Source organism: Phascolarctos cinereus, unplaced genomic scaffold (assembly GCF_003287225.1).
Source record: "Phascolarctos cinereus isolate Bilbo 61053 unplaced genomic scaffold, phaCin_HiC Scaffold_1;HRSCAF=81, whole genome shotgun sequence".
Classification (NCBI taxonomy): Eukaryota; Metazoa; Chordata; class Mammalia; order Diprotodontia; family Phascolarctidae; genus Phascolarctos; species Phascolarctos cinereus.
In genome coordinates this window covers 193,510,636-193,530,960 of record NW_027555514.1, presented here as the reverse complement: position 1 = coordinate 193,530,960, position 20,325 = coordinate 193,510,636, and the positions used below count along the sequence as shown (strand labels likewise).

At 40.7% G+C, this 20,325-nt stretch overlaps 2 protein-coding genes across 7 annotated transcripts in view; one reads left to right on the top strand and one right to left on the bottom strand.

Annotated features, from left to right (window-relative positions):
* Window positions 1–16,623, bottom strand: part of FOXM1 (forkhead box M1) — a 25,566-nt gene extending 8,943 nt beyond the window's left edge. For all 3 annotated transcript variants that reach the window (XM_021001603.2, XM_021001605.2, XM_021001606.2), the window contains exons 1-4: window positions 16,473–16,623; window positions 12,214–12,765; window positions 11,433–11,584; window positions 386–577 (exon numbers count right to left, since the gene is read on the bottom strand). In XM_021001603.2, coding sequence (XP_020857262.1) covers window positions 386–577; window positions 11,433–11,584; window positions 12,214–12,724 — 855 coding nt within the window. In that variant the 5' untranslated portion in view covers window positions 12,725–12,765; window positions 16,473–16,623. The remainder of the gene's footprint in view (window positions 1–385; window positions 578–11,432; window positions 11,585–12,213; window positions 12,766–16,472) is intronic.
* Window positions 16,560–20,325, top strand: RHNO1 (RAD9-HUS1-RAD1 interacting nuclear orphan 1). 4 transcript variants are annotated; one of them, XM_021001607.2, is made up of 4 exons: window positions 16,560–16,586; window positions 17,042–17,077; window positions 17,330–17,584; window positions 19,319–20,325. In XM_021001607.2, exons 3-4 carry the CDS (start codon window positions 17,417–17,419, stop codon window positions 19,880–19,882), a joined length of 732 nt encoding a protein of 243 aa, XP_020857266.1. In that variant the 5' UTR covers window positions 16,560–16,586; window positions 17,042–17,077; window positions 17,330–17,416; the 3' UTR covers window positions 19,883–20,325. The 4 variants fall into 4 exon arrangements, with proteins under 4 accessions (XP_020857266.1, XP_020857267.1, XP_020857268.1 ...); XM_021001608.2 differs by lacking the exon at window positions 16,560–16,586 and adding an exon at window positions 16,819–16,865; XM_021001609.2 differs by lacking the exon at window positions 16,560–16,586 and having other exon boundaries at window positions 16,876–17,077.

The following is a 20,325-nucleotide window of genomic DNA, read 5'->3' as shown; positions in this document are numbered from 1 at the left end:
GGAAGATGTTCTAGAGACTGTCAAGTATGAAGTTCAGTAATCTAAAAGATTACTTCAGTGCAAGTTATATAGTAAGTCACACTCTAAGCGTATCTTCTACTGAGAAATCTAGTCCAGCTCTACTGAGCAGGGGCAAAGTGGAATTCTGAACCCCCTGCTATAATGGACTGAACAATAAAGTATCACAGTATTATAAGTAGGAGTGTCTGAATAGCAACTTCTTGGCTATTTTGCCTAGGTTGTTGGAAGTATGTTATACACCCAAATTTCAGATGAATTTATTTTTTAGGTCTAGTCTCTTCTGTTTTCAAGTGTTCTTCCACAACCCCAGACAGTGGGGATTTGGTCACCTGGACCCTGGTTGTTATAGAGACATTATAGAGACCTTCCAGCCCGGTTTGGCGATGTGCTTAAAGTAGGGAAAGTGATCCTCAATCCAGGTATAGATGTCTTTCAAGGTCATGCGTTTCCGCTCAGTACTGTTGATGGCAAACTGGATCATGGCCATGTAGGAATAAGGTGGTCTTTCTGATACAGAATCCTGCCAGGAGGTTGATGCAACTGGGGGTTCTTCCACCTGAGAAAAGCAAAGGAGCCAAAGGAAAAGGACAAAAAAGGAGAAAGAGGGAAGGAACCAGTCATCAAAGCTGCCCACTTAGAGTACATCTCTTGGAAAAACCCTCTTATCCAGAGGATGATAGAGGAAACATGTCCACAGCCATATTACTGTGGGACCTGCCCTACATGGAGTTATCAGAGATTCAGTCCCTTCTAATTCCGTGAAAGCTATTTATATCTGACCACTCAGTATTAGATCTCTGAAATTTCTTCCAGCTCTAAGTCTGTGATCCTAAGAATAATTCAGACTGACTTATGCCAAACTGGTAGTCTGATGTAAATATATTGGCTTAAATAGTTTGGATTATTCTTAGGATCACAGGTTAAGTAACTTGTCCAAGGTCACACAAACAGTAAATTGCAGGGTTGAGATTTGAACCCAGGTCCTCTGACTTCAAATACAACACTGGGAAGTATTTAACTCATATGTGATTCCTTTGCTTCCAATATTATTTTTTCTAGCATGCATATGTATTTGTGTGTATATCTTTTGGCAACAGTTTTTACATATTTTTATTCTAAATAAGTTTACTCTTCTTCAGATAATAAAATATAGTAAAATTTTCTGTTCCTGAATAATAAAATCATCACCCAGGGTACATATGAACATTTTCTTTTATCTTCACAATCACATATGATATTATTCTAAAATGTCCCCAACAGATTTGTAAAACCTAATGCTTTGTTGGTTGTTTAATACATGGTAAAGTTGAATACATTAACCAATAGGGCTCTTTTTTGCACAATAAAATTTCTTTTAAAGAAATAAAGCATTTCTTGGTATGGCAGCAAAGCCCCAAATGCTGTTCCACAGAGAAAATATCCATTCCCTTCACACTCTGCCTGGGTGCTAATCAATTTATATAGCCCTTATCCATTGGAAAGAATTCTCCAGAAATAATTTCTAGTTCACAGAAGTCCTGCTGATATATCATAGTGGTATGGAGTTGTTAATAGAATGTAAGCTCTGACAATTCCTTCCAGCACAGAAAGGCTTTAAGTAAAGTCCCAGCCGTGGACTATAAGTCTTTTGTCTGAGAACCAACCAATGAAGGCCATCCCCAGTCATCCTGATCTATATCTTGCCATTGGCCCCAGGTGGCTCTGGAGGAGAAAGCGAGGCTGGTGGCTTTGCATAGTCCTCCCTCACTTAAATCCAATTCACTTGCAAGTCATGGTTATCACCTTTCTGATGTCATGGCCCTCTTGGAGAACAAAGGACAAACAACAACAACCCAAGAACCAACTTGTGTAATTTCAAGAAGCTCAACACCAAGTTGGCTGCAGAGTGACTGACTTTTTGGACATATCAATTCACAAAGTCCAGGTCCTAAGGTTCAGTTACTAAGGACTACAATCTACTCCAATGGAAAGAGTAATGACAATATTCAAATCATATATTCTTGAAAAACTAGAGATTAAGTTTAAGATGCTTTATTATTATTATTCAATTAGAACTCATGTTTGGAGTTCAAATTACTATATGCTATATAAAAATGAGCTCTCCATTACAGAAATGATATTGTTGTGAGGGTATATTGCAGTCTACTAAGCCAGGTGGACAAAGCAGATCATAAGTTTTTAATGCAAATCACAAATTGAGCAAAGAGACAAAATATAATAACGAATGGTTCGCGCCAATAGGTCAGACATATGTTGAAAGATTCTACTAAAAGTGGAGACGCTGATGAATTTTTCACTTCCCTGGGGACAATTTTCATTTTCACTGCGGAAAAACCACAGTCCAGAGGAAAGAATGCCGGATTAGCTGTCAGAAGACCCAGGTTCAAATCCATCTCTAACACTAATTACCTGAAGGATCTTAGGGAAGTTACTTAATCTTTTTATGCTTCAGTTTCCTCACCTGTAAAATGAGATAGTTGAAACTAGATGATCTACAAGGTCCCCTCCAGTTCTAAATCTGAAATCCTATGACCTCCCAAAGGTTGAAGAAATGACAAAAGGAAAGGACATCATGATTCCATTATTTTAGACCTGATTTTGAACAAATAAGAAGAAACTCTATGGTTAAAGAATTGTGGTACATGAGTGTAATAGCATATTATTGTGTCACAAGAAATGACAAAATGAAATTATAGAGGAAACTGAACCAATACAGAGTAAAATGTGCCTCTAGAACAATTTAGACAATTTTGAAAAACTTTAAAACTATGATTAATGCAATGATAAACCAAGAGTGAAGAGTACTGAAGAAGAATCATGCCACCCACCTCCTGCCAGAGAAGTGATGGACTTAAAATGCAGAAGGAAACATACATTTTTGGACATGGCCAATGTGGAAATTTATTTTGCTAAATTATGCATATTTGTTACAAGGGGGTTGTTTTTTGAGGTCCTAAAAAGAGTGGGGTTGCATGAGGGATGAATAATACATGCTTGTAAAAAGAAATCAATTTAAAAAAATAAAAGACATTAAAAAAAGAATTATGTCATTTTAGAAGTTATTAAGAGAAAACCCCTGAACATAGTATAATATATGAGTTTAAAGAAATATGAATTTGCAAAAAAGGTAGGAAAGATCTCAAAGCTCAGGAATGGGAGAACAAAATTCTGATGATAAAAGTGTAAATGATTCTTATGAAGAAGAAAAGTGGGGGATAGTGCCTAAAGAAATTAATATGGAGAGAACTCAGTAATGAGATCAGATTTTAAAAGAACATACATAAGAGATGGCATCAGAGGTAGGTAACAAGATTAATACAAAAGGGTGGCAAATTCTGTAAGGTTAAAATCCAACCTGAACTGAGGCCTGCAATAAATACTAAGGACAACAAAAAATGCTATGTTGGAAGCAAGAAGATAAACAAATAATAGGACCAGGGTTTAGGGAGATGAGGTTATAACACATGACACAAAGAAGAAAAATCAAACTTATTTTGTTTCTATATTCTCTATTAATAAGAATGATCTTCAGATGGCAAAGAATAGGGGAAAAAAGTTAGCAGGAAAATGAAATCCAAGATACTTAAGATGACAAAAGAACATCTAACTGCTCTTAAAGACTTTAAATCATCCAGCAGAAGCAAAATTATATTCCAATATACTGAAGAAGTTAAGAACGAATGCTGAATCATTGTTTATGACCTCTGAGAAAAGATGCCACGGGATTAAGATCAGCACAAAAAGGTGGGTTCTTTCTGCAAAGTGGCCTATGAGGATTTAAAAAAGGAAAGAAGTGGCTGCTATGAACTTACATGGGTTAAGAATCTTTTTATTTCAGACAAGGCTTTCCAAATTGGAAAGATATGGCCTGTATGATAGTGCAATTACATGTGTTCACGATTGTATAAACAATCAGATGTAGAGTCCCGATTAGTAGAATGACATCAACTTAAATACTGTTATCTAGTGGAATACTCACAGGTGTTTCTCCTATTCAATATTCTGATTAAAGATGAAGATAGCATGTGTATTAAATCTGCAGATCAAATGTTGCTAGAGAGAATAGTTAATGTGTCAGGCGACAGAATCAGGAACCAAAAAGATCTTGACATCCTGGACTGGGGGGCTAACTCTCTTAAGGACGAAATTTAATGGGAGTAAATGTAAAAGTACTACACTGGGGTTCTAAAAGGTGAGTGCACAATTATATAATGAGAAAGACATGATAACAGCTAATAATAATGTTTAACATTTATATATTGCTTACTATGTGCCAGTCATTGTCCTAAGCACTGTACAACTATTATCTCATTTGACTCACAACAACCCAGCAATGTAGATGCTATTACTATCCCCATTTTACAGATGAGGAAACTGAGGCAAAGGTTAAGTGACTTACTCACATAGCTAGTGTCTGAGACCAGATTTGAACTCAGGTCTTCCCAAGTCCAGGACCAGCATTCTTCCATTTCACCACTTAACTGCCTCTTAAGGCAGATCATGTTAAAAAGATCCTGGGGTTTTAGTGAACCCCAAGTTGAATAAAAATCAACAGCATGATGTAGCAGCCAAAACAAGTTAATGGGATCTGAGGCTGCATTAATAAATGTAAGTACTTGAAGTATACGGAATTATACCATTGTACTCTGTTCTGTCAAATCATATTAGGATTATTTACCATTTGAGGGATAAGAAGAGGGTGTCATATTTTTAGGAAGGATGTTGACAAGTTGGAGAGGGACCAGAGGAAGATGACTAGAGTAGTGAAAGTACATGAAACCATGTAATACAAAGATTGATTCAAAGAACTGAAGATGTTAAGGCTGGAAATTCTGGATGGAATTTCTGAAGGCTGGAAAAGATGGTGTGGAGGAGAACTACAGCTTAGTACTGTTTTCAAATATAGGGAGGGATTTCATGCAGAATAGATTAGATTTGTTCTAATTGATCCTAAGGTGCAGAACAAGGACCAATGGGGTAGAAATCATAGGGAGGCCAAATCTAGTTCAAGGTAAGGAGAAACTTCCTAACAATTACAGCTACCTCAAAACAGGATAGTATGTCTTAGAAAGTTATATGCTGTCACTGGTGTTCGTGAAGCAGAAGATGCATAACCACTTGTCAGGGATGATGTAGAAGATTTATGCTTCAGGTGGGAAATGGACTAGATAACTTCCAGCATCAAGATCCTACCACACTTAATCATTTTGTCTCCATCTTTTCTAATAAAGAAAATGATTTTCAGATTGGAAAAGGTAGATAAATACAAATAAGGACTCGAAGTCAAAAGATAGCTGAGGCAACAGAAAACAACTAGCAACTCTGAAAAATCCGAATCTCCCACCAAAGTGGGAAATAATTTACCCACAGATTCGATTACTGGGCCACTGTTGTAATCTTTAAGTAATCTTGAAGAAGAAGAATGATGATATAAGACTGGAGATAGATAAATGTCTTAAACATTGGTGAGCTTGGTGTTGATAATAGCAAAATTTTAGATTGTATTATTTATCCTTCAAATTCTTGGCCTTTTGATAGAATGTATTATTAAATGAATGCTTTATGAGCACTTAGAAAAGGAGCCAGAATGACTTCACTAAGAACCAATCATGTTTCAATAACTTCCATTTCCTTTTCAGATAGTCTTACTAGACTGGTGAATCTATGAAGGGTGGCAGAATAGTATAACTAGATTTCATCTAAAAAAATCTGACAAAGTCTCTCATGATACCCTTGTTGACAAGATGGAGAAATTTAGGCTGTTGGAGATGATATCCAGCTGGATGGAATAATTGGCTGAATGATCAGAACTAAAGAATGTTAATTAAAGGACCAGTATGGACGTGGAGATAGGTGTCTAAAAGTATTCTACAGGATTCTGATCCTGATTCTATTACATTTTATACATTTATTAGTTGAATTAAGACAACTTGAATAAAGATATGGTTGGGACGCTTATCAAATTTGCCTATAATAAAAAACTGGGAGGGATAATTTACTGGATGGCAATCAACATCTTAAAAAAAATCTCAATCAGCCAGATCGATTGTATGTAACAAGATGAAATTTAACGGCCATGTAAAGTGCTGCATGTAAATCCAAAATATGAATGGCACAAATACTGAATGGGAAACCTTACCATACGAAAAAGATTTAAAAATTTTAGTTGATGGTAAGCTTAATATGAATTAGCAGTGTGATACTGCAAACAGAAGGGATGATTTGAATGTAGGCTGTATTAATATGTCCAGAACAAGGGATCTAGCAGTCACTTTACTCTGAACTTGTTAGATCACATCTGAAATATTGTTTATATGGGAATTACATTTTAAGAGATGCAATGGAATAAGGCTAGAAGGGACAACTAGAATGGTGAAAGGAGCATAAATCATGTCATATGAACACAGAATCATAATTTAGAGCCAAGAGGGTACTTAGAGATCATCTGTTCTGACCTCTCTATTTTAGAGAGAAGGAAACTGAGCCCAAAGAGGTAAAGTGATTTGCATAATATCATATAGGTAATAAGTAGCAGAACTGGGATTCCAATCCAAGGCTTTTCCACTATGCCATTCTGAGTAGTGGTTGAAGGAACTGTGGATGTTTTAACTGGACAAAAGAAGATTCAGAGGGTATGTAACTATTTTCATTTTAGTAGCTAGGGACACTTGTAGACTGGTATAGTTTTAGGGGTAGTGAGAACATGTAGGGAATTTGATAGCTGCGGATGCACCTCAACAATTCAATTGGATGGGTGTGGGAGCTGCTTGTAATATACTGTAACAGGGGACTGAGTATCAGAAGGCAGCTCATGATGGAGCTAGGCCTCATTATTCTACAGTGATGGAGTATAATTTTTGTGAGGTTTGAACATGAGAAAGAGAACTGGATGCCTCACAACACAGAAATAGCCATGTCTACTCAAAAAGTCAAGGCCCACTGCCCCATGGGGTTTTGTGTCTCTCTAAATGGTTTGGTCTTCTTGACTGAGTTTTAAGGAACCATCTTGTCTATTTCCCAAAGACAGTGCCAGCCAAGGACTACCATTAGTTGTGTCTGCGTGGGCCTCTAAAAGCAGTTGGTAAAGAGAGCCAGGATACTAGTATTTAGCAAGGAGAATCTGCCTTACATGTGAAGAATGTCCATATGCTCAGCTGTCTACCACTTGTGCAAACATACCCAGGTCTGCCGACTAGGGCATCTAGAATATTGACATTTTAAATATTTGATGTGTTGTCATGCCAAAGAAAGATTATATTTAGTACATTTAGTAACAGGTAGAAAATAGAATATTCTTTTTTTTTTGCTTTTTGTTGAGGTGATTGAGGTTAAGTGACTTGCTCAGGGTCACATAGCTAGTAAGTGTTAAGTGTCTGAGGCTGCATTTGAACTCAGGTCCTCCTGACTATTCACTGTGCCATCTATCTACCCCCATTTTTTTTCTATAATTTTTTTTATTAATTTCAATCTCTTCTTGGAATGATCCTTTTACTTTTTTTTTTTTTTGGCTAGGCAATGGAGTTAAGTGACATGCAAGTGTCTGCGGCCACATTTGAACTCAGAGTCCTCCTGACTCCAGGGCCAGTGCTCTATCCACTGCGCCACTTAGCTGGCTCAGAAAATAAAATAATTCTTTATCAGCACCAATTCCTCTTAGAATTCTTAGCTATTTCCAAGTCCAACTCAGGTACTATCTCCAACAGGAAACCTTTCCAGATTCACTTATTAGAGCTGTATCCTGACTCAAATTATAGTGGATTAAATTAATCTGTTTAAATATTGTATCCTGAGGGGCAGCTAGGTGGCACAGTGGATAGAGCTCTGGCCTTGGAGTTAGGAGGGTTCAAATCCAGTCTCAGACACATGACACTTACTAGCTGTGTGACCCTGGGCAAGTCACTTAACCCTGATTGCCTCACCAATAAATAAATAAATGAATGAATGAATGAATGAGTAAGTAAATATTGTATCCTCCCAGTAGAAGCTCCTTAAAGGCAGGAACTATTTTTTATTTTGCCTTTGTACCACCAGTGCCTTATACTACATACACAGTGAGTACTTAAGAAATGCTTCTTTTCCTTTCCTCTTATTCTTAACCTCTACCTTTTGAAAGTAGATCTTTTCAATGCCATATCGGACAAGCCACTTGGCATCTTATCTACATGACAAATGAGGCAATTTAAACCGATTTAGTGATGTCTGACTGTTTTTTCCTATCTTAAGAGATTTGGAGGAGTCTTAAACAAGTAGTTATCAAGGTTTCACAACTACCTAAATTCCAAGAACTGAACTAGTTGTTATATTCAAGGGCTGTTTGTAGAAATATTCAACACTGGAAGAACAAAAGGTCAAGAATATCAAAAAAAACTAATGGAAAAAATTGTAAAGGAAGACGGTTCAGTAGTACCAGATCTTTGTATTATAAGGCAGTAATTATCGAAACTATCTGGCAATGGCTAAGAAATAGGAAGGTAGATCAGTGGAACTGAGCAGACGTACAATTTACAGTAGCAGACCAATGTAGTAACCTAGTATTTGATAAGCATAAAGACTTACATTTTAGGGATAAGAATTCATCATTTAGTAAAAATTGTTGGGAAAGCTAGGAAGCAGTCTGGCAGAAATTGGTCATAGACCAATATCTTATATCATTTACCAAGATACGGTCAAAATGGATATACTGACCTAGATATAAAGGGAGATATATTACAAGAAAATTTGAAGAACATGGAACATATTACCTAGCAGACTTATGGACAGGTGAACAATTTATGAATAAAGAGATAGAGAGCATTGTGAAATGTAGAATGAGTAATTTTGATTACATCAAATTAAAAAGGTTTTGTACAAATAAAACAAATGTGGCCAAGATCATTAGGAAAGCAGAAAATTGGGGAAAAATTTTATAGACAGTTCCTCAGATAAAGGTCTCACACCTTAAATATAGAATTTTGTCAAATCTATAAGAATGCCAGTCATTCCCCAACTGACAAATAGTCAAAGGATATGAACAGGGAGTTTTCTGATGAAGAAATTAAAAAGATTTATAGTCATATGAAAAAATGCTCTAAATCATTATTGATTAGAGAAATGTAAATTAAAACAACCTTGAAATACCATTTTATACCTATTGGATTGGCTAAAATGATAGGGAAGGTGACAAATGTTGGAGATGTGGAAAAACTGGGACCCTAATTCATCGTTGGTGGATCTGTGAGCTGATCCAACCATTTTGCAGAGCAATCTGGAATTATGCCCAAAGAGTTACTAAACTGTCTGTGCCCCTTGACCAGTAATACCACTATTAGGTCTATTTCCCAAGATGACTAGAAAAAAAAGGAGGAAAAGAACCCATGTATTCTAAAATATTTATAGCATCCCTTTGTGGTGGCAAAGAACTGGAAATTGCAGGGATGCCGGTCAGTTGGGGAATGGCTAAACAAATTCTAGTACATGTTCATGACGGACTATTAATTACTCTGCTGTAAGAAATAATGAGCTCAATGATTTTAGAAAAGCATGGAGACACCTGTACGAAGTAAATTTCTAACTATTACAAATATCCAAGTTAACTGCAAAAACCCTATGAAGGAAGATGCTGTTTGCATCCAGAGAAAGAGATGACATGTATGTGTATGTGTATATGTGTGTGTGTGTGTGTGTGTGTGTGTGTGTGTGTATGTATGCATATATGCATATTTGTGTCTAATAGAAGCTATCTCTAGGGTAAGGAGTAAGGGAGAGGGGGAAAAAGGAAGTTATATGATACCTTTGCTGTATATTTGAAAGGAATAGAAAGCTGTGCATAATAAATCTGCAGTTTCAGGTGCAATCCTCTGTTTTTTTATTCCACTTCGTTATAGAAATGCTTGTTTTAATTCTTAAGTTCAGAATAAAGAAAAGTTAAAAAAAAAAGAAAAAGTTAACACAATGAAAGTCCAGTCATCATTACAATAGTCACAACAAATCAATGCATACACTCCACAAAAAACTGAAAGACAGCACAGCTGCAACATCTCAGCTCCTCTATTGCTAATAACCCCCACTCCCATGTTCCTTCTCTCTACATCTCCATTCCCTGTTCATTGTCCTGTGTAGTGATTTAGTAAGAGAAACTGCTACCACTTACTCTCCCGGCGTCATAAGAATTTCCAAGTTTTGTTATGACAAAATGTGTTATGCTGGCTTTTCTTTAAAAAAAAAAACTTGTTCAATTGAAATCACAAAGAGGCAGATTTCTGCTCAGTAGAAGGAAAAATTTCCTAACCACAACAGGTATTTTAGAATAGGATCAATATGTCAACAAACAAGTACCTATGATGTGCTAGGAACTATGCTATGTATTAGATACACAAAATTGTGAAGGTCCCTGCCATCTGTCCACAGACAAGTGAAAATACCTATCATGTTCATAATAAATACAGTGATTTGGCAAGGAGGCACTAAAAACTGGGGGAATCAGGAAAAAGGAAATAGTGCGCAAGTTGAGCCTTGACGGGACCTAGGGGTTCCAAGAGGCAAAGGTGAGGAGAAAGCATTCCACCGTGGCAAAGCCTATACAAAGAATGGAGCTGTGAGACAGAATAGCAAGCAGGCCAGCTGGGCTGTACTACAGTGTGTGTAAATGGGGCATACAAAATACATAATCAGCCTAGAAGCGGAGGCTGCAGCTATACTGCAAAGAGTTTTAAACAGCACAGAGAAGTTTGGTTTTCCTAAAAGCAGCGGTGTGCCACTGAAGTTTCTTCAACAGGAGAGATGTGGTCAGACCTTCATTTTAGGAATATCGCTTTGGTGACTATATAGGGGACATCTTGGAAAGGGGAGAGGTAATGAGGATCTGGACTGAAGCGATCCTAACATGAATTCAGAGAAGGGGACAGACGGTAGAGATAGTGAAAAAGTAGAATTGCTAAAACTGGACATCGCAAGGTAAATGAGAGGGAAAAGGCATAGTTGAATGAGATTTTGAACCCTGACAACCAGAAGAACAGTGATGCCTTTGAATGTTTGAACTTATGAAGTTGTGAGTTCCTCCTAAGGAAGTGTTCAAACAGATACTGAATGATCACTTTAGACACATTTTAGATCACATTTAGATCACATTTCAGACAGGACTCATGCACTGGGTAGTTGGGATCACTTAGACAACTTCTAAAGTTCCTTCCAATTTAATGATTCATACTTACCACAACAATATTTATGAATAGTCTTCCCATTTCATGCACGAGGGGAAAAAGTCTCAGAAGAAAGGAAACTGCCCACAGTTCTCTATCATAGCAGTAGTGGAAAATGAACTGGAACCAGGAGATTCTGATGTAGTTGACCATTCAAGACATTTCTCTTTCTTGGGAACTCCCTGAAATGATCCTGATTGACCCTTCTGCCCACACTACTCAAAGAAAACTCACCTTGACTTGACTTTGCTCCAGATGGCGATTCTCCTTCTCCTCTATCTCTTGCTTGATGCTGCAGGAACCCAGTCCATCAGAACTCATCTTTCCCAACCACTGAATATTGGTCAGGCTATCATCCAGAAGACAGCCTGCTGCCTCACTTCCAGCTGTTGAAGAAATAAATCAGGGCATCTCTTTACCTGCTTGCCAGCTGTTCCAGTAGCTAGGTCTCCCTGATATCCAAACAGACAGTTGAGGAACATTCCCACAGTATTCAATACTTTGGAATCAGGGAGTCTGTGAATCTAAGATGGCCCTCAGTTGCTTTGTTCCATTCTAGATTTTGGGAGAAATTCAGCACAGTTCAACTTGGATCTTAACTCAAGACACCCTGAAAACTAGGCAATTTAATCTTACCAAAAAGCTACTCACTCAAGATAAGTTGCTTTCTGTCCCTGTACTTCAACATAAACTAAAAACTAATCTTATCTTCTTTGCAAGATCAACTTAAAGAATAATAAACAGAAAGTCCTCTATCAAATTAAGAAGGGATAATGGAAATACTGAATTTTAATAGCAGCCTCAGAACCCAGTTGCTAAGAACCAAGGTTTTAGGATCAAAGAACAGATTAATTTCTATTAGTTTCAGGCTAGATGTGATACATCCTAGGCATTAAATGTATAGTAAATGTAATGTGAACAAAAACCCTGTCATCAAAGATAGTTTCCCACTGTTCCATTTTGTCTAGTAATGTATACCAAGCCTCCCCACCTATTCGTTTTATGGATCACATACCACAGCCCTCCAGCTCCCATCCCCGACTGGAATGGGCTCCTAGTGGTCTGGGTAGGGTCACATCTCTAGTCACAGGTTTTGGTCCCATGCTCTCAGCTACCACTTCTGCCCTCTTGGCCACTTCATCTCCTTGGTTTGGGGGCTGGGATCCAGGAGGATGGGCAGGGGCCCGTCCACTGCTGATAAGGATGAATTTGTTGGGCCCGCTGCTACCGCTCTCTTTCCCTTTGGCAGTCAGGGCTGCAATGATGCTCTGGATATCTGTGTTGGTGGGAACTGCTACCACTTGGGTGTTTGGCATGGTGGGATGGTTGATGATCCTGATGCCTGTTGGAAACTTCTGAAGATCAGGTCCCGCCACCTCCCTGGATGGCTGTGTTTGGCCAGACTCCTGCTGAGCAGGAGTCCCTTTGGCCTCCTCCTTTGCTCCTTCACTTGGGGCATCACGAATAGGAAGGGGGAGTTTCCGTCTCTTGAGAATCAGGGGCCGACGGGGGCTAGTTTTCATCATGAATCTGTGCAATTGCTCTCCATTGAAAACAAGAGTAGAACCTATAAAAAACAAGGGGCAGTTTGACATGGACTGTGAGGTTGAGAAAAAAGTGCCTGCACAGAAAGGCATTCCTCTTCACAAGAGCAAATCTTGATCATCAGAATGAATCCAAAGAATTGCTATGCTTCTGTGACAAAAGAATTAGTCCCAACTAAACAGAAGTCAATTTTCGTCAAATATTAACCGCCCATTGGTAGTACAAGGCACTACACTTTGGTACAGAAGATACAAAGATCAAACTAGAAAACGTCCCTATCCTTGAGTGCTGACTTCAAGCCCACCAAGACCTGGGTTTGAGTCCCACCATTTACAAATACTGGCTTTGTAACTCTGGACAAGTCACTTAGTTTCTCATATTCTAGGCAATAAGGCCATAAGTTATAAAGATGGTTTTCTCATCTGGGAATTTCCTGAACTATTGAAATTATAGGTCCAGTCCTTAGCCCTATGGTGACTAAAGTAAAAGTAGGTATGTCTTCTTGTTTAATCCACTCTTATAGGGACTGGCTAGAAAGCGAATAATTAGTTTCTGGAAGATATTTTCTCCTACAGTGTAGGTGGTATCAACATTAAAATTTTTCTGATTGGCAAATCAAAGCCCTCCAGCTTATACTCTGTATCTTAAGTTTTACTTTGCCATGGAATTTAGTGTCTTATTTTACAATTACTATTAAATGTAAGCTAAAAATTGCTTCAGTTAAATTATTCTAATTAGTAGAGGGAATTCTGAATCTTTTTCTACAAGTACAAATGCATGTAATATTAATACATTTTCTGACAAGAAGAAAAAAGAAGATAAATTCATGGTCTGCAAGGAACATTCAGTCTAGTGGTAAGGAAGCAGATCACTGAAGCAAATGAAATGAAAAGTAAGACCTAAACTCCATCTATGGCTAAGTTACATTTAATGGCAAAATACATGAACCTAGATCTTCCTGATTCCAAAGCCAGCACTGTCTCCACTATGGCTTGTTGTTTTTAGTAGGTACATTTTCTTGATATAATCCCAGGGGTTAGAAAATTCACATTAAAGTTGTTACAATAAACTTTCAGCCTGAAGACGGTATCAAAGAGGGGGAGAAAATGGAGATTTTTATTTATTGTAGCCTAGCATAGAGGAAAAATGATGTATTTGGAGTCAGACAACTTGGATTTGAATTCTGTTTCTGCTATTCCTTAATTATAAGACCTTGTGAAAATCATAACCTTAGAGAATTTCAGATAGTTGAAAGGGACCCCAGAGGCCATCTAATCCAATCTACTCCTCACCCAAAAATATATTGGACAAGAGGTCATCCAGCTTTTATTTATAGATTTCCACTGAGAAGGAACCCACCACCTCGTAAGGCTTATGTTAGGAAGCTTTTCCTTATGCAGTCTAAAATTGACTCTTTGAAATTTCTACCAATTAATTTAAGTACTTTTAAGTTCTTTGTTCTGAAGTCAAACATAAGTCTAATCTCTCTTCTGCATGACAGTTTTTCAAATACTATTGATGGGGTGGTGGGACCCAGACCCCAAAAAGCCCTAAGACCATGTCTAAACAACCTAGAATCCCAGCTGCTTCCACCCACCCCACGAGAAAATTCTCCCCTTGTTGCAGAATTCATGCAGACCAGACCCTATAATTCCTTAGATAAAGGACAGACACAGCGGTGCCTGGCCCAAGGATTTTTGTCTCTGGCTGGCCCAAGGACTCTCCCTCAAGCCAGATCCCTGAGGTCCATGCTTCTGGCAGCTAAACAAAAACTGTCTTTTCTCCCTCAATGTCTGGTATCAACAAAGTTGTTTCTGACTCCCTATATTTTCCCATCCGTAGATCATTGACACCTGCTCCCAAAGACACCTGGACACCTTGCATTACCTAATTAGCAGCCTTAACATTGCTTTCCCTATTCTTTTTCTAAGCTTTAGATTCACAACTATTAAGTTGCAAGTTCCCCAAAGGAACTTAAGACACCTACTATTGCGGTTACAATAAAACTTCTGTCACTTGACTAACAGAAGGCTTGAATGTGTGAATTTGCTCCCGGCAACTCTGCATTCTCGGGGTCCCGTCACCCCAAATCTCTTCACTATCATATCCCCCTAAGTTTTCTCTTCTCCCAACTAAACATAACCCAGTTCTTCACTGATCTTTGTGTTGCCATCATCTCAATATTCTTCACCATTCTGGCTCATCATCTCATCTCCTTGGGAGGGATACTAAGTATAGCTCCTAGAACTAAACACAATGCTTCAGATGTATTCTGATCAAAACCTCTTTGAGCCTCAGGTTCTCAATTTGTAAGGTTCCCTTTAGGTCTCCATCTATAAACCCATAGCAATGCTAACACTATAGATTTGTATAGTGTTTTATTTTTTTTTAAGTATCTAATTATCTATTACCTCATTTAATTTGTGGAACATCCCTTCAGGGTAGCTATTAGCTTCATTTTAAATTAAGAAAACGAGGTATAGAGAAATGATTTGCTCAATTTCTACAAGTTAGTGGCAAGGTCAGGACTAAAATTCAGGTCTCTGATGCTTTTCTTCATGCTATGATAGCTGTGTAAGACAGGAGAAAGGAAACATTTTCCTTCAAATACTTATTTGGGAAGACTAATCCCTCATATGTATGTCACTACTAGGAAGTGTCATCCTGGAAATCAGAGGAATTCTTTTTCCTGGGTCCCTGCTATACAACTCTTGACTTTATAGGCATTTGACTAGATGACCTGGGTCTCCCACGAGCTCTTCATACCTTTTAATTTCTTGGACCTAAGTTCTCACTTCTTTCAGGTTCCTCCAATTTTACCTTTTCTCCAACCTCTCTTAAGTTCCACCTTTCAAAAATTGCCCCCCTCCTCCCATAACCACCAGCTCCTGCTTCTTTCTTTTCAACATGCCCTTTCCCAAAAAAGTAAGTCTTATTGCTTCCTTCCACTCTCCAACCCTAGCTCAATTATGGATTCGACTGCACCCATATGACCCAGTGTTAAAACACTGAAGGGGATACATAAAAGATGAAACAAAATTTAGTTCTCGTCTTCAAGGAATGTAAAACTTAATAATGCACATTTGTAAATAATAGTAATACAGGGTCTAAGGTGCACAATAAACATCAAACAAGTGCCAAGAGGTTTCAACATCCAAGGTCCTTTCGAGAAAGCCCCCCCCCCACTGAACAGAGGAGGCCACGATACACCCAGCAAGGGAGGCCGGGGGTTCTGGGATTACAGATGTGGTCACTGAGCCCAGCCGGCTCCTGAAGCAGGGGGCTGGGGCGGCACTGGCAGAAAGTGGCCGAGCCGGGATCGGGCCCGCAGTGGAAGAGAGCGCTGGCCGCCGGTCCGGTGCAGTGTCAGGCCCGGCCGCACCATCTCCTGAGGCTGCGGCACCTCGGGGACTGCCTCCTCCGGGTCATTCATTTCCCCGGTAAGGACAGGGGGGTCGGGGCCTAGCAGCCGGGGCGGAACTGGCATCCAAGCTCGAGCCCGCGACCCTCTGTCCGGGGCTCCCCGCGGCCGCCCAGAAGCTGGGGACCGGCGGGGGCCCATTTTAGGGAGGGTGGCTGCGGAGCCCAGCCCCCTCCCCGGCCCAGGGCTCCCACCCTGCCTGGTTCCCTAGGGCCCTCCTGGGGAGGGGGGCAGGCCGGAGACCCCTTCCCTCCCCCTTCGGGAGCAGAGGCCACCCCCCACCCCGGCCGCCCCCGAGGTCCTCTCACCTCAGCACCGCGGCAGCTGCCTCCACCACTGCCCCAGGGCAGGCCTCCCTTTAGCCTCAGCCCGCCGGGGCCGAGCCAGGGTCCAGGAGCAGGCCCCGGGCCGCTGGGGGCCAGGTCGGCCAGGTCCCCGGCTGCGGGGGGGAGGGGTGGGGTCGCCGGGAGGGGGGGAGGGGGGAGTCCTAGGCCAGGGGAGGGGGAGGAGGGGGATAAGGGGGCTTTCGGTTTGTTCCGCGGTTTGAAATTGGCGCCGGCGGAGCGTTGCCGGTCACGTGACGCGGGCGCCGCCAATCGGGGCCGAGCGTCGTTTAAGCGTTCGGGCCGCAACTCGGCCCGGGCTGTCAAGGGGCCGGGGCCGGGGTCGGGGCCGGGGGCTGAGCGGCCGGAGGCTCCCGGGTGAGGGAGGAGGGCGGACGTGGGAGGGGGCCAGGCACAGCTGAGCCAGGCCGGGCGGACTTCCGGGGCTGGCTAGGGGGGCCGGTACGCGGGAGGCGGCGCCAGGTGCCCGAGCTCCTCTGTCCGAGTCCCGCTCCCTGGGATCCCCTTTTCACAAGCTCGAGTTTTTGTTCCAGGTGCTTTCTTCATTGGAGGAATTGCACTCACCCAGCGTAAGTTACCATGCTGCCTCCCCCCTTCCCCCCACCCCTTCTTAGAGCAGCACCTTGCTTTTCCTGCAGCGCTAATCTATGCTGTTTCCTTGAGTCCTTCCTGCCTTTTCAGGTTGGTGGTTCTGGGACTTAGATGGTAGCCCCCCTTTCACCCTGATAGCGCTGATTAGTCCGGCCGAGTTTGTGTGGGCTTTGCTTCCCGGGCCAGTGATCGATTTTCTTTTCATGCTTGTTTTGTTGTTTGGTCTCCAGGGATGGGTGAGGATCATTGCCCGTCTCCCCGACGTATTACCCCTGGCAACATGAGGCTACTCACTGTCCTTCCCTCCTCGACTATTGATGCCTCGCAGGAAGAAATGCAAAAGTCAGCCCCGGAAATCCCAACTGGCATTCCGAGAAGGGCCTCTGGAGGGACCCAAACATCCCTATGGATCCCCACAGCCAGCCGCAGCTCTCCCAAGGCATGCTCCAGTCAAACCAATAGACCACAAGACCATCACTTCTTGGGTAGGGCCAGTGAGTTCTTACACTAGGTGCATTTGATACAAGAGGGCTCTGCAGTTCTGTATTTGACCCATATCGGGAGAAAGGTCACCCACCACCCACTTAGTGGTACACTGGGACAAGAGGCTGTTTCTGTCTGTTGCTATCTGCCATTCCTAAGCCATCTATTGAAACTGCTCAACCAACAGCTCTTCCCATAAGTTGTAAAAATGGGTAGATTCAAATATCTTGGTGAGGGGAGAGCTAGATAATTGGGGGTTGATCAGGAAATAGCCAGTCAGAGGGAGAATTGTTGACATTTCGACTGACTTTACTTTGCATCTCTTTTTAAAGAGCGGTGGGGAATTTTGGCACATTGTGTTCATTTCTTCTCTGGAAGGTCTCCCCCCCCCAAAAAAAAGAATAAACAGTAGTCTGAAGATTCAGTAGTATATGCTTTTGCTTTGGTGTTCCCTTGTTACTGTTAACCCTTGGTGGCTGGCCTGATAAATCAAGACATTACCTACCCCAATTAGTTATCTAATTCCTTCAGGAACACGAGTTTCAACCCCCATTCTTCCTTTTCTTTCTCCCAACCGCTGATTCATTCAATCAGCAAGCATTTATTAAAAGCTTTAATTGACAGGCACTGGGGATACAAAATACAATTAATTAAACAATTCCAACTTGGGAAGTTGTTTATATTCCAAAAGATAAAACAACATGTACATGCATGTATGTGTTCATATCTGTCTAAACAAACATGCATTCACATACATATGGAAAAATAGAATACAAAATAGTTAAATACAAGTAGTTTAGGGAAGGCATTAACGTGGGGGGATCCGTACATGTACAAGGTGGTGCTTGGGTTGTGTCTTAAAAGAAGAGAGGGATTCTAAGAGCAGATATGAAGAGGAATTGCATTCAAGGCCCGATGGCAGCCAGTGAAAAGAATGGAGAGAGGTTGTCTTGTTTGAGGAACAGAGAAAAGGTCAGTTTTGGTTGGACTGCGGGAGGTGGAATAATGTTCCCTGAGGCTGGAAAGATGGTTTGGGACCAGGTTGTGAATGGCTTTAAAAGCTAAAGTTATTATTTTATATTAGGGGCAATTGGGGTGTATTAGAGTTGACTGAGTAGGAGAGTGACAAGGACCAGAAAAAGGGTTCCAAGCACTCTTAAAAATGCAGTGTCTGATGATAAAAGTAGCCACATGATGGGGAATGATTTTTTCATTGGTCCCAGATAATGTATATTCTTCTTTAGGTACATTGTTTACTGTTTAATAGCTTGCTACAAAGTAACATCCATACTTGACAGTCTTAACAGTCTAAAGACTGCTGAAAGAGTTTTGGGTTATGTTGTGAGAAGTAGAAGTTAAGAGCAGGGGCCAGTTTTGGACTTCAGCTCCTGCTTAGAGTGCTTTAAAAAATGACTCGTTAGAAGTTGCTGCAAAAGCAATAATCCATACTCTCGGAACAGGGTAGATACCCAATAAAAAAAAATATTAACTCACAAATATACAGTGCTTTAAAGTTTGTAAGTTGTTTTTCCTCATAAAAATCCTGTAACTTCATAGGTTTCAAAGCTCCTGACTCCAAGTCTGGTGCTCATAGCTGTAGAATATGCTGATTTTAATGTAGATAGGCTCTCGTTTTAGAAAATTTGGGTATTATATCTGTGGCTTCTTGAATGGAGACAAAGTACTTTTTAGAGGTATTCTTGGGTCTGGGCTGACTGCTTCTGTTTGTTTCTTAGGTGTCTCCTCAGTTTGATAATACAGGAGGCTGGTTGCCAGTCTACCAGAAACAACATCAGGTGCCTTACAATCTTCGGAATCTGGCAAAAGGTTCAAGTCGAAAAGCAACCAAGAATAGGTTTCCACCTCTGTCCTTTGAGAGTTCAGTGTCTTCCTCCAGTGAAGCTGCTTTGGACAATCTCTCAGTTATGGACTTTCCTATGCAGTGTCCAAAGGACACTGCCAGAAGGCCCTTGATCCCTCTATTCAGTCCTCAAAGCTATAGGGAATTGTCTTCTCATGACCTTCAAAATTCAGGTTATGTGGTTATCCCGCCTGATATCCAGACCCCAGAGCAGTCCCCTGTGAAGGATATTCCCACAGACCAGAGGCAGCCTACGAGAAGGAGCTTCCCCCTCCTAATGGATCCTCCCAAGAGCCCAGACCCTAGCCCTGTACTGGTTGCAGACACACCGGAGGAGAAATATGGGCTCAAGGTAACTTGGAGACGACGATACCAACTTCTTACATGCCTCAGGGAAAAGGGGAAATTGAGCATGAGCCAGTTTTTTGTGAAGACATGAGTGGAACCTTGAAATATTGATTTTTTATCAATAACTTGGATCCAGAAGGGCAGAAATTTACATTGCCCCATGGATGGTTTTTATAGTGCTGCTAATCCAATTTCTGGCTCTTGAAGATATCAAATCAACAGACTCAAGTGTGATTTAGGACCCTTGGGGTCCCTCCAGTTGATTTAATAGGGAACCATATGCCCCAAAATCATCATGTGAACTAAAGCTGAAGTTCCCTAATGTGTTTTTTGGTGTTGCTAGTTAGTGGCATAGCATACACAAACCATTATTTTTATATTTTTCTTCCTGCTATTTATCCAGTTTAAAGATAATTCATAGCACAGGGAAAATGGTCGTTTAATATTTTCAACAAATTGTAAATATGCACTTAAGGGTGGGAAGATAACTTTTAGAAAGTATTAAAAATGTGTACAAATAAATGTGGAAAACTA

Excerpts from the sequence above, each read along its gene's own strand:
- RHNO1 (XM_021001607.2), top strand. The coding sequence starts at position 17,417 with ATGCCTCGCAGGAAGAAATGCAAAAGTCAGCCCCGGAAATCCCAACTG. Across the intron at positions 17,585-19,318 it reads ACAAGACCATCACTTCTTGG|GTGTCTCCTCAGTTTGATAA; the intron begins GTAGGGCCAGTG and ends TTTGTTTCTTAG.